The sequence below is a fragment of the Carcharhinus amblyrhynchos genome, chromosome 17, assembly GCF_965287045.1.
Source record: "Carcharhinus amblyrhynchos chromosome 17, sCarAmb.v2.hapA, whole genome shotgun sequence".
Taxonomy (NCBI): Eukaryota; Metazoa; Chordata; class Chondrichthyes; order Carcharhiniformes; family Carcharhinidae; genus Carcharhinus; species Carcharhinus amblyrhynchos.
This window is the reverse complement of record NC_137340.1, coordinates 49,708,150-49,721,186: the sequence shown is the minus strand read 5'-3', so window position 1 is coordinate 49,721,186 and position 13,037 is coordinate 49,708,150. Positions and strand designations below refer to the sequence as shown.

General features: G+C 46.0%; 1 protein-coding gene across 1 annotated transcript in view; it reads right to left on the bottom strand.

The window, feature by feature from the left end:
- loxl4 (lysyl oxidase-like 4) overlaps positions 1-13,037 on the bottom strand; it is a 145,427-nt gene that overhangs the window by 104,750 nt on the left and 27,640 nt on the right. The window contains exon 3 of the mRNA XM_080205325.1: positions 9,624-9,832. Coding sequence (XP_080061451.1) covers positions 9,624-9,832 — 209 coding nt within the window. The remainder of the gene's footprint in view (positions 1-9,623; positions 9,833-13,037) is intronic.

Sequence of the window (13,037 nt, the reverse complement as noted above, 5' to 3'; positions counted from 1 at the left end):
CAACCAAGATCGGAATCGAACCCCAGTCCCCGGTGCTGTGAGGCAGCAGTGCTAAACACTGATCCACCCATGGTGATAATGACAATCATTAAAGTATCAAGAAGAAAGAACCATGATGTAATTCAGTCTCTTGTTCTTTCCCCTGGTGACACGGTGGTTAACACTGCTGCCTCACAGCGCCAGGGACCCAGGCTCGATTCCCTGTCTGTGTGGAGTCTGCATGTTCTCTCCGTGTCTGCGTGGGTTTCCTCCAAGGGCTCTGGTTTCCTCCCACAATCCGAATGACATGCTGGTTAGGGTGCACTGGCCATGCTAAATTCTCCCTCAGTGTACCCAAACAAACATCAGAGTGTGGTGACTAGGGGATTTTCACAATGACTTTATTACAAGACCACTTGTGACTAATAAATAAACAAATCTTTTCTCTATCAAAATGCATTTTGATTACCTTTCTGTTCCAAGGGGAACACTCCTATCTTGTCTGACTTCCCAAATCATAGAATCCCTACAGTGCAAAAGGAGGCCATTCAGCCCATTGAGTCTGCACGGACCACAATCCTACACAGGCCCTCTCCCCGTAGCCTCACCCTGCTAATCTCCCGACACTGAGGGACAATTTAGCGTCACTTAATCAAAACCCTTTCAGCCCTGGTAGTCCTCTTCTCTGAGGCCCTTTACGTCTAATACTTCCAAGCTCTGCATTCAGACAATATTGTCCGGGGAAACACTGGGGTCAGGGGTAACCGACCCACCCATGGCAATGGAGACCATTCAAGTTGTCCTGAGTTGAGAGGAGTTTTGCTGGGTAACGTCTGATGGAACTTGACGTCGTGAATCTTTTCAAAAACCTTGGAGATAATAATGAACTGCTGGCCCTGTCCTGCTATTCAGCATTTCTCATTCCTGAACATTAACAAGATCTCAATAAACATGACCCATCTATCAGCAAATGACCAGGCAGCCATTTTGCATCTTTCCGTCATGGTGATTTCAATATCCAGTTAATATGCTTTTAGTTAAAAAGAAATTCCTTCAAGATATCTGAGAGGAAGTATCAATGAAGTAGAGTGTTGTGGGAAACTCAGATCGAGGGTTTCAGGTTTCTCGGTGTCCAGATCACCAACAATCTGTCCTGGTCCCCCCATGCCAATGCTGTAGTTAAGAAAGTCCACCTCTGATTTCTCAGAAGGATAAGGAAATTTGGCATGTCATCTACGACTCTCACCAATGGGATGGCACGGTAGCACTGCTGCTTCACAGTGCCAGGGACCTGGGTTCGATTCCTGGCTTGGGTCACTGTCTGTGTGGAGCTAGCACATTCTCCCCGTGTCTGCGTGGGTTTCCTTCGGGTGCTCCAGTTTCCTCCCACATTCTGAAAGACGTGCTGGTTAGGTGCATTGATGCGAACAGGCACCGGACTGTAGCGATTAGGGGAATTTCACAGTATCTTCATTGCAGTGTTAATGTCAGACTTACTTGTAGCGAATAAATAAACTTTACTTTTTGTATCAAAGCTTGGTATGGCTCCAGCTCTGAGCAAGACCACAAGAAGCTACAAGGGTTGTGAACTTAGTCCAGTCCATCACACAAACCAGCCTCCCATCCACTGACTCTGTCTACACTTCCCCTGACTCGGAAAAGCAACCGGCATAATCAAGGACCCCACGCAGCCTAAACGTACTCTCTTCCACCAGTCCAACGATATACAGGTTAGGTTGATTGGCCGTGCTAAATTGCCCCTAAGTATCAGGGGGACTAGCAAGAGTAAATAGGGATTAAGAGGATGGAAGGGTTTGTGTTTGCTGCAGACTCGATGGGCTGAATGGCTTCCTTCTACACTGTAGGATTCTATGATTCTTCCATTGGGAAAAAGGTACAAAAGTCTGAGGTCACATACCAACCAACTCAAGAATAGCTTCTTTCCTGCTGCTGTCAGACTTTTAAATGGACCAACCTTGTATTAAGTTGCTCTTTCTCTACACCCTAGTTATGACTGTAACACTACATTCTGCACCTATCATAGAACCATAGAATCCTACAGTGCAGAAGGAGGCCATTTGGCCCATCGAGTCTGCACTGATCACACTTCCATCCAGACCATATCCCCATAACCCCACGTATTTACCCTAGCTAGTTCCCCTGATACTAAGGGCCAATTAGCATAGCCAATGCACCTAACCCGCACATCTTTGGATTGGGGGAGGAAACTGGAGCACCTGGAGGAAACCCACACAGACACAGAGAGAATGTGCAAACTCCACACAGACAATGACCCAAGCCGGGAATTGAACCTGGGTCCCTGGCGCTGTGAGGCAGCAGTGCTAACTACTGTGCCACCGTGAGGTCAGATCTTTTGAATCCAGTGTTTGGGGTCAGCCTTGATTACATGCTGAAGTCTTCACGGGTAAAATGGACGATGAAAAAGCCACTTTGCACATTAAAGACCATTTCAAATCTTACTAAATGAAACATTTTTGATTTGGTTTGATTCGATTTGATTTACTATTGTCACATGTATTAGTATACAATGAAAAGTATTGTTTCTTGTGCGCTATACAGACAAAGCATGCTGTTCATAGAGAAGGAAATGAGAGAGTGCAGATTGTAGTGTTACAGTTACAGCTAGGGTGTAGAGAAAGGTCAACTTAATGCAAGACAGGTCTATTCAAAAGTCTGACAGCAGCAGGGAAGAAGCTGTTCTTGAGTTGGCTGGTACATGACCTCAGACTTTTGTATCTTTTTCCCGCCGGAAGAAGGTGGAAGAGAGAATGTCCGGGGTGTGTGACCCCCTGAATCAAATATGTGTTTGGAGTTGAAAAGGTTTTATTTATTTATACAAACCATATTACCCAAATATGATTCATCAAACAAGAAGAAAGGACAGTGACCCGTCACTGTCAAAGCACACTGAAGGACAGTGACCCGTCACTGTCAACCCCACTGAAAGAAAATAAACAGCTAGAAAAATGTCAAAATCTGCTCAATTTGTTCTGGTGAAACTAAATCATCTTTGTGTTTAATTAAGCATTTCTCAGGGGTTGCCAAGAGACTGGGCAAATCCATAACATCACATTCCTAGGCTACATTCCGGAAGGAACAGGCAACTGTGAGAATAAGAAAGTCACTGTTTTACAGAAGGGTGAGGTGATGCTGGAAGCAGAGACGGTGGTTTTTGCAGGAATGGCTCTCTAGAATGACTTAAAACGTGATGGTCCTCATGTAAGGATTTGCTTGGCTGGCTGTGAGAGCTATTCTTAAGGAATAGAGTATTCGGTCTTGAGTAAACCAATGATTCAAGCAATCCCGGAGGCTCTGTGACATAGCCGGAGAGCGAACAAAAGCCCATTCCTTCCTTAAACACTCGTGCGTCAACTGTGAAGCCATTCTTTATACGGATGACCCTAACTATAGGTGAGGGTCGAAATGGCGGGGGTGGGGGTGGGGAGGGGGTAGGGAGGAGGTGGGGGTGGAAGATGTTCCTGTGTTTGTTCAGGTGCCACTTGCAATGAATGATACATTCTTGAAGCAGGACAAACCCGTAATAGATCTCACATGGGAAAATATTTCCGTGATCTTCTCACTGGTAGACTGGGCTGTGGTTGCAGACTGCCATTCCAACCATGTTAATATAACAACTCTAAGGGCAAATCAAGTCATTTGCTCCCAGTCAGAGCAACAATATTTTGTACATCGCTGCAGTCTCAATTCTAAAGTGAGGTGAAAAGGCGGTCTCATGTAACTTTTGCAGAAGCAGGCCATTCAGCCCAATTATTTCATACCAGTGTTTCTGATCCATGCTGGCCCTCCTTGTATCCTTTTTAACTCATCCTATCAGCCCAACCTTCTATTTCTAACCTCCTCATGTTGATTGACAGCACAGATCAGCTAGATAGTCAACATCTTTTCCCAAAGGTAGGGAAATCTAAAATTAGAGGGGATAGATTTAAGCTGAGAGGGGAGATACAAAAGGGATCCAGAGAGGCAATTTTTTCACACAGAGGGTGGTGAGTGTCTAGAACAAGCTGCCAGAGGTAGTGCTAGAGGTGGGTACAATTTTGTCTTTCAAAAAACATTTAGACAGTTACATGGGTAAGACGGGTATAGAGGGATATGGGCCAAATGCGGGCAATTGAGACTAGCTTAGGGTGTAACGAAATGGGTGCCATGGACAAGTTGTGGCAAAGGGTCTGTTTCCATGCTGTAAACCTCTATGACTCTGAGTGAAAGATGATCTTGTATTTGTACAAGCTGATAGTTTAATGCATCTCCCTGCTAAGGGCTGAAGGTGTAAAGGGTGTGGGATCCTCATCCATCAACATGCCAGCTGATTAAGTGCCTTCTCTGCCACCCAACTCACTGTAGGGGGAGGGCATTAAATTCAGTTCACCAATAAGGAGTCCTCTCCAATATTTATTCCTCTGTCAACATTACTAACACGGATTATCTTGGATATTGCTATGTGTTTGGTCTTGCTGTGCATCCTACGTTGCAACGGTGACCACACTATTAGCAGTACTTAGAATCATAGGGGTTCTCAGCATGGAAACAGGCCCTTTTGCTCAACTTGTCCTTGCCACCCAGTTTTTACCACTAAGTTGATCCCATTGCCCGTGTTTGGCCCATATCCCTTTATACCCACCTTAGCCATGTAACTGTCTAAATGCCTTTTAAAAGACTAAATTGTATCCACCCCAATTACTGCCTCTGGCACATTGTCCCAGACACCATCTTCTGTGTGAAAAAATTGCCCCTCTGGACCTTTTAGTAGCTCTCCCCTCTCACCTTAAATCTATGCCCTCTAGTTTTAGACTGCCCTGCCTTTGAGAGAATATACTGACTATCTAGTTGATCTGTGCCCCTCATTATTTTATAGACTTCATTGGCTGTGAGGTTGAGGTGATGAAAGGAGCTACAGAAACACATCTTTCTGGTGTTAACTCGTGTTTGGGGAAATGTACTGGTTTAGAGTAGAGATAACAGCAGTAGATAACATTCCCCCCAACCAGAACGCAGGGTAAATTCTCAAGTACTTTCATCATAATTTCTAACTGCTGTTTGGCTAATCAGTGTCAAGAAGAGAAAATAAAAATCTTTAAGGATTTTGAGGTTCCTGCTATTTGACCCTGCTGTGTACATTGTGTATGTTAAGCTTACAGGCTGACCTCAGATTTTGGTATTTATCATTCTGAAATATGTGCTTTTCTCTGAAGTTCTTAACTCCAAATCTCCTGGGAACTGAGTGATAATGTGAATGTCCCAGACATGCTTTCTTCTGGTTCTGGCATCCTGTATCCTTCTCTCCCAACTCACCGCCTCCTCTCCGGAGATCCCTCTCCCCAGCACCGCCCCCCCCCCACACGATCCCATCTGCAACCAACAACTAACGCCCGTCGCTCCACCCACTCCCCTAATTCCACCCCCCCTCAAATTGTCAGCACAGCTTTCGATCATCTGGATGCCTTCTCTGGGACTTAGCTACCTTACATTAAGCTGAAATTTGTCTTCACCTTATCTATAGCTGTGTATTAGCTGTGCTAAATTGCCACGTAAGTGTCCCAAGATGTATAGATTAAGGGGGATTAGTGAGATAAGAACATAAGAACATAAGAAATAGGAGCAGGAGTAGGCCATCTGGCCCTTCGAGCCTGCCCCGCCATTCAATAAAATCACGGCTGATCTGTCGTGGCTCAGTTCCACATTCCCGCCCTCTCCCCATAACTCTTAATCCCCTTGCCTACCAAAAACCTATCTACCCGCGTCTTAAATATATTTAGCGAGGTAGCCTCCACCACTTCAACGGGCAGAGAATTCCAGAGATTCACCACCCTTTGAGTGAAGAAGTTCCTCCTCAACTCCGATCTAAACTGCGCCCCCCTTATCTTGAGGCTGTGCCCTCTAGTCCTGCTATCCTTTCTGAGCGGGAAGAACCTCTCAACCTCTACCCTATCCATCCCTTTCATCATCTTATGCGTCTCTATAAGATCCCCCCTCATCCTTCTAAACTCCAACGAGTACAGACCCAGTCTATTCAGCCTCTCTTCATAGCTCAACCCCCTCAACTCCGGTATCAGCCTAGTGAACCCCTAAGCGTGGGGTTACGGGGGTAGGGCCTGGTTGGGATGCTCTGTCGGAGAGTTGGTGTGGGCTTTATGGGCCAAATGGCCTCCTTCTGCACTGTATGGATTCTACAATTTATACACATCATCCTGGCTGGTAGTTCAGTGATGCACTGAGGGGACCCCTCACTATTGGCTTTACTTGGTATCTAACAGCTGCACCCATTCTGGGAGCCGCTAACACTCACATACTTGACGCAAAATAAGCCAGAGAGATACCATTTCTCAGCAGTGACTTTGTTCCGATTTTTAACCGGTCTGGATGTTCCCTTAAAAACTAAAAAATAATAATTTTGAATGAATTCTGACATTAAATTTTCAACGTCCCATCGCTGCTAATTAATCAGGTTTTAACAAGTCATTGGCAAAGCGTATTGCCTCGTTCATTCTGACAAAGAAATATCCTGTTTGAAATAAAAAAAGGTACAACTAAATCCATCAAAGTTTCCGTGGCAACAGCTTGAAGGCTTTGGTTTGGACTGAAGGCCGTTAATGGGGATTGGTCAAATTGATCAGGTTAAATCTGAATTAAGTCAGCCCACAGTTGCTGAAATGCAGATTTATGATAGAGGGGGAATGGGTTTAAAGCAGGGGAAATGACATTGCGTTCCAAAACTTGGGCTGGGACCTTTCTCACTTCATGTTGGATATTGGTAGGCCTAAATCGAGGCCTACGTTACGCCCAAGTACAGCAAGCTCACACCTCACATTAACTGCACCGCCAATTGAAACACTGTAATTATTACCAATGTTTACCCAAACATACTTTCTTCTCCTTCTGGTTTGACTATAATTAAAAGGAAAACCACCAAGGTTTGCTGATCTTGCAATTTAAAGATGTAAACATTCACTCCTTGATGGCCCAGCCTGCACATCATTCACACTGCAGTCAGCTGGAGAGAAAGATTTGCGTTTGGATAGCACCTCTCACCACCACCAGACATCCCAAAGCACTTTACAGCCAAAGACGTGCTTTTGAAGTATACTCCCTGTTGCAACATGGGAAGCGTGACTGCCAATTTGTGCACAGCAAGCTCCCACAAACAGCAATCTGATCGCGGCCCGTGATTCTTTATTTATGATCATTGAGAAATGAACACTGGCTAGGGGATTGTTCCCCTGCTCTTCTTATCCAAAAATAGTGCCAAGGGATTTTTTACATTCACTGGAGGCGGCGGATAGGGCCTTGTTTTAACAGTCTATTCAAAATACAGCACCGTCAACAATCCAGCACTTCCTCAGTACTGCACCCGAGTGTTAGTCTGGACCCAGGACCCAATCTCAAACACGCACGGCTTACACTGAGAGAAATGGTCTGGCAAAGCATGGTTGCATCTTACCCTGGAGTAAATAGACCACACTGTGGGTGGTGGATAAGCTAGATAGTCAACACTTTTTTCCAAAGGTAGGGGAGTCTAAAACTAGAGGGCACAGGTTTAAGATGAAAGGGGAGAGATACAAAAGAGTCCAGAGGGGCAACTTTTTCACACAAAGGGTGGTGAGTATCTGGAACAAGCTGCCAGAGGCAGTAGTGGAGGCAGGTACAATTTTGTCTTTTAAGAAGCACTTAGACAGTTACATGGGTAAGATGGGTACAGAGGGATATGGGCCAAATGTGGGCAACAGGGACTAGCTTCTTGGTAAAATCTTGGCAGCATGGATAAGTTGGGCAGGAGGGCCTGTTTCCATGATCTATGACTCTCTGAGTGCTGCCTTAACCCTGTTCTATCTTCTCCTCAGTGGCCGACACTTTTGCAGCATTTTAAACTTCACATCTCCAGTAAATTAGAACCGGGGAACGTGACAGGATTGAGTGTAATAAGATCACAGATTAAATCTCAGGTCCTTGGGTTATACGTGTACAGAATATTGAGAGTTCCGTGCTGAGTGCTGGCCTTCATTTTATAACAGGCGAGCATTGGAGATGGGTCAGGTGCTGGAAAATGGAATTAGAATAATGGGGTGGCTAGTCTTTGACCAAGAAAAACATGATGGGCTGAAGGGCCTTTTTCTGTGCTGTGGATCTCTATGACTCTAAGAAGGTGAAAAGCAAAATTTACTGCAGCAATTCCAAAACTGACAGGTTACGCCTGTCGGGAAAGGGGGAATAAAGTGGGGATTCCAGCCCTAGAAATGTGAGCCCTAAGGGCTGATCTGAGAGAGGTCTTTAAGGTTATAAAGTTTTTGATAGTGTAGGCACTTGTGAAGGAGGCCAGGCTATGGGATATAAGATAGTCACTAATAAATCCATTGGGGAATTCAGGAGGAAATGTCTTTAACCAGAGAGAGGGTGGAACCTGTTATTTGGGTGGATTGGCCATGTGGCAGCTAAGGGGCAAATGTGTGGCATTATGGGGTAGGGTGGGGGTTTGGCTTGGTTAAGATGCTCTTTCAGAGAGTTGGTGCAGACTCGATGGACAAAATGGCCTTCTTTTGCATTAAGAACAAAGAAAATTACTTTGGTAGGAAGAATGGTAGGAAGGACTATTACTTACGGGGCGAAAAACTGCAGCAGGCGACGGTGCAGAGGGACCTCGGGGTCCTTGTGCATGAGTCGCAAAAACCCAGCCTGCAGGTGCAGCAGGTGGTCAGGAAGGCGAATGGGATGCTGGCCTTCATAGCGAGGGGGATTGAATATAAAAGTAGGGAGGTCTTGCTGCAGCTGTATAGGGCATTGGTGAGGCCGCAGCTGGAGTACTGTGTGCAGTTTTGGGCGCCGCACCTGCGCAAGGATATTTTGGCCTTGGAGGGAGTGCAGAGGAGGTTTACTAGGCTGATACCGGAGTTGAGGGGGTTGAGCTATGAGGAGAGGCTGAATAAACTAGGCTTGTACTCGTTAGAGTTTAGAAGAATGAGGGGAGATCTCATTGAGACGTATAAGATGATGAATGGGATGGATAGGATAGAGGTGGAAAGACTCTTCCCGCTCAAAAAAGACAGTAGGACTAGGGGGCACAGCCTCAAGATAAAGGGGGGGCGGTTCAGAACGGAGTTGAGGAGGAACTTCTTCACTCAAAGGGTGGTGAATCTCTGGAATTCTCTGCCCGTTGAAGTGGTGGAGGCTGCCTCGCTAAATATTTTTAAGAAGCGGGTTGATGGGTTTTTGATAAGAGAGGGGATTAAGGGTTATGGGGAGAGGGCGGGAAAGTGGAACTGAGCCACGACAGATCAGCCATGATCTTATTGAATGGCGGGGCAGGCTCGAAGGGCCAGATGGCCTACTCCTGCTCCTATTTCTTATGTTCTTATGTTCTTAAAATTACAGCACACGAACAGGCCCTTCAGCCCTCCATGCCTGAACTGACCAAGATTCTAGTCTATGAATTTAGGGAGAAGCTAGATAAACACAAGAGAGAAAATGATGGAAAGATATAGTGACGGGACTACATGATGAGGCGTGAGGGGGAATATTTATCCCACGCAAACATTGCCTTTCCCCCCCCAATGGGCTAAATGGCCTCTTCCTCACTACAAACTCTTTAGCACAGGGTGAATGGCCTGCCCTACCTGTAAATCTTCATGTTCACTGGAAGCTCTCCCGGGAATCCCAGCATTCCACACACCACTCTGCTGTTGTTGAAGATCCAGCCCATATCACAGACCTGTTTCCACCTTCCCTGGTACTTCACCTCCACCACGCCCTCCGTCACTGGGTTGCGTCTCTTGGCAGAGGCCAAAACCGGCCGAATGCGGACCTCGTCCACCTTGTTCCCACCCTGGTGAGAGAAAGGAGACAGTCGGGATTTTAAATGGTTTGCCGACAATAGGTAGCATTAAAGCGCTGAGGGGTGAGACACTGCCTGTCGCTATCAAGCCCCAGTGTCAACCGCCCTTCACTCTGGCTTTCCGATTTGAGAACTCTGGTTAAATAATCAGTGCGCCGCAGTCTAGTAACACGCAGGGGGCGACAGAACAAGGTTGATCCTGCAATTGGTCAGAAAATATTTTCGTCCCCGCTGTCCAATAAAGAAACAAGTAGGCTTACATTAACACTGTGATGAAGTTATTGTGAAAATCCTCACGTTGCCACACTCCAGCACCTGTTTGGGTACACTGAGGGAGAATTTAGCATGGCCAATGCACCTAACCAGCACGTCTTTGGACTGTGGGAGGAAACCAGAGCACCTGGAGGAAACCCACGCAGACACGGGGAGAATGTGCAAACTCCACACAGACAGTGACCCAAGCCAGGAATCGAACCAGGCCCCCGGCGCTGTGAGGCAGCAGTGCTAACCACTGTGCCACCATGCACAAACGAGGCTGGATAAAGTTGTCAGCCTGGCTTCATTTTGGGGTGCCCTTGCCTCAGTGTTGGAGAGGATCAGTACATATTCCAATTTATAACCTAAACAGGCATTTGCATGTATGATTCTCCAACCTCGCTGATGTTGGGAATGGAGACCGGGCTCTGTAAATAGTTAGCATGTAAATAAATAGTTTTTGAACATAGATCATTGCCTCTGGCAAGATCTCAGAGTGAGAAGCTAACAAATCCCCAGACAAGCCCACAATAGCAGACGGAGCAGTACAGGGAACTGGTGCCTTGTTCAAGGTACCATTCCTCAGACGTGACATATCCTTCCCAAGACAATGGAGGCATTCTCCTGACATCCAACAACAAACAAAAAACACATTTTAACTGGATATTCATGGCACTGCAGTATTGGGCTTGTAGGGAAGAGAGTATCCCCTTCTGATGTGAAATGGTTGCTGCATTTTCCCACATACCAAAGGATGTAGGAAAATTCAAACAAAAAGGATGTCGCATTCAAAAGAAAACCCATTGCTTAATGCGTTTTGAGTTCTCCCCAGTGGCCACTATTTGTCTCTGCACCAACATCGCTAACTGGTACAGAACGATGGCACAGTGGTTAGCACCGCTGTTTCACAGCGCCAGGGATCCGGGTTCAATTCCAGTCTCGGGTCACTGTCTGTGTGAAGTTTGCACATTCTCCCTGTATTTGCGTGGGTTTCCTCTGGGTGCTCCAGTTTCCTCCCACACTCCAAAGATGTGCAGATTAGGTGGACTGGCCATGCTAAATTGACCCTAGTGTCAGGGGTATTAGTAGGGCAAATATAGGGGGATAGGGCCTCAGTGGGATTGTGGTCAGTGCAGACTCAATGGGCCGAATGGCATCATTCTGCCCTTTAGGGATTCTGTTCTATGATCATTATCACATTGCGGTTTGTGGGAGCTTGCTTTTGCTTTGTGGGACATGGCCGCCGCTGGCTGCCACCATTTATTGCCCATCCCTAGTTGCCTGAGGTCAGTTGAGAGTCAACCACATTGCTGTGACTCTGGAGTAGGCCAGACAGGGTAAGGATGGCAGATTTCCTTCTCTAAAGAGCATAAGTGTGGGTTTTTCCAACAATTGACAATGCTTTCGTGGTCACCAGTAGATTCTCAATTCTTGAATTCAGTCTGCCAAGGTGGGATTTGAACCCGGGTCCCCAGAATATTCGTTGAGTTTCTGGATTAATAATGTAGCGGTAATACCACCAGGCCATCGCCTTCCCTGTGCACAAAATGGCCGCCACATTTCCTACACTACGACAACGGCCACCCTTGCAAAGCATTTCACTGGCTGCAGGTCACGGGAGGCGCTACCTAAAGGCAAATCTTTTCTTCTCGATGGCAAAGTGATGATGCGATTTGTGAATGGGTGATATGTCAAAATGAAGACGTTAAGGGTAAACTTGAACGCGCACCTGAAAGCGAGCGATCCGGATCTCTCCCGCTCTTTGACTAATGCGGCCTGAGGCAGTGAGCGGAAACAGGTGCAAAAAAAGTGTAATAAAAGGAAAATGGGAGTGTATGAAAAAAATCAAAGACCCTCCTGATCGTACGATTAACTTCTTTTGGTGCAGATGTTGTCTACCCCAGCTGCTAATAACTTATTCATCATGCTTTTTTGTTAAATAAAATTAAATTAAAGGCCAAAGACTTTAAAGGTTTGTGTCAACACCGCAATCAAGTTATGGAGAGCATTCGCCATGGAAACGAGCAAATAGTGCAGGAGGAATTCGTCCACCTTCCTGTCCCTTGGTTTTGTGCCAGTCTCTGAATACCCCTCAGGGTTCTAAAGGATACAAAGCACAGGACGCCAGGAGAACCATTGATACCTTTCCCAAACACAACACAAGGTTATTCATTCATCATTTACATCAAAGCTTTCTCTGGGTTCTTTGATCTTTTTTTGAAGATCTTGGTTTCAAGAATGGGGCCTGAAGAATTGGGATTCGCCACCAAGGTGAAACAGAAAGGACGGAGAGAGGAGGCAAGGTAACTATTGACTAGGCCGGTGTTTCCCAACTTTTTATATGTCGTGGCACACTTCTAAGCTGTAAAAATATTTTGAGGGCGTAATTCTCCTTACCGAGAACCTCATTTTAACTTCTCCCAGTCCTCTCTCTTGGTTTTTTTTAATCTACATAGAAACTAGAAGCAGGAGTAGGCCATTTGGCCCTTCGAGCCTGCTCTACTACTCATCTTGACCGTGGTTGGTCATCGAATTCAATATCCTGACTCCCCCCTTACCTCCATATCCCTTTACCCCTTTAGCCTCAGGAGCTATATCTAATTTCTTCTTGAAATCACACAATGTTTTGGTCTCAACTACATTCTGTGGTAGTGAATTCCATATATTCACCACCCTCTGGGTGAAGAAATTTTTCCTCACCTCAGTTCTAAAAGGTTCACCCCTTATCCTCAAACTATGACCCCTAGTTTTGGCCTCCCCCACTATCAGGAACATTCTTTCTGAATCTACCCTGTTAGAATTTTGATTTGATTTGATTTGACTTGATGTCAAATCAAATCTTGGGCCGAACAGTGCTTAGCACTGCTGCCTTACAGCGCCAGGGACCTGGGTTCAATTCCCAAATTGGGTCACTGCCTGTGCAGAGTTTGCACCGTCTACC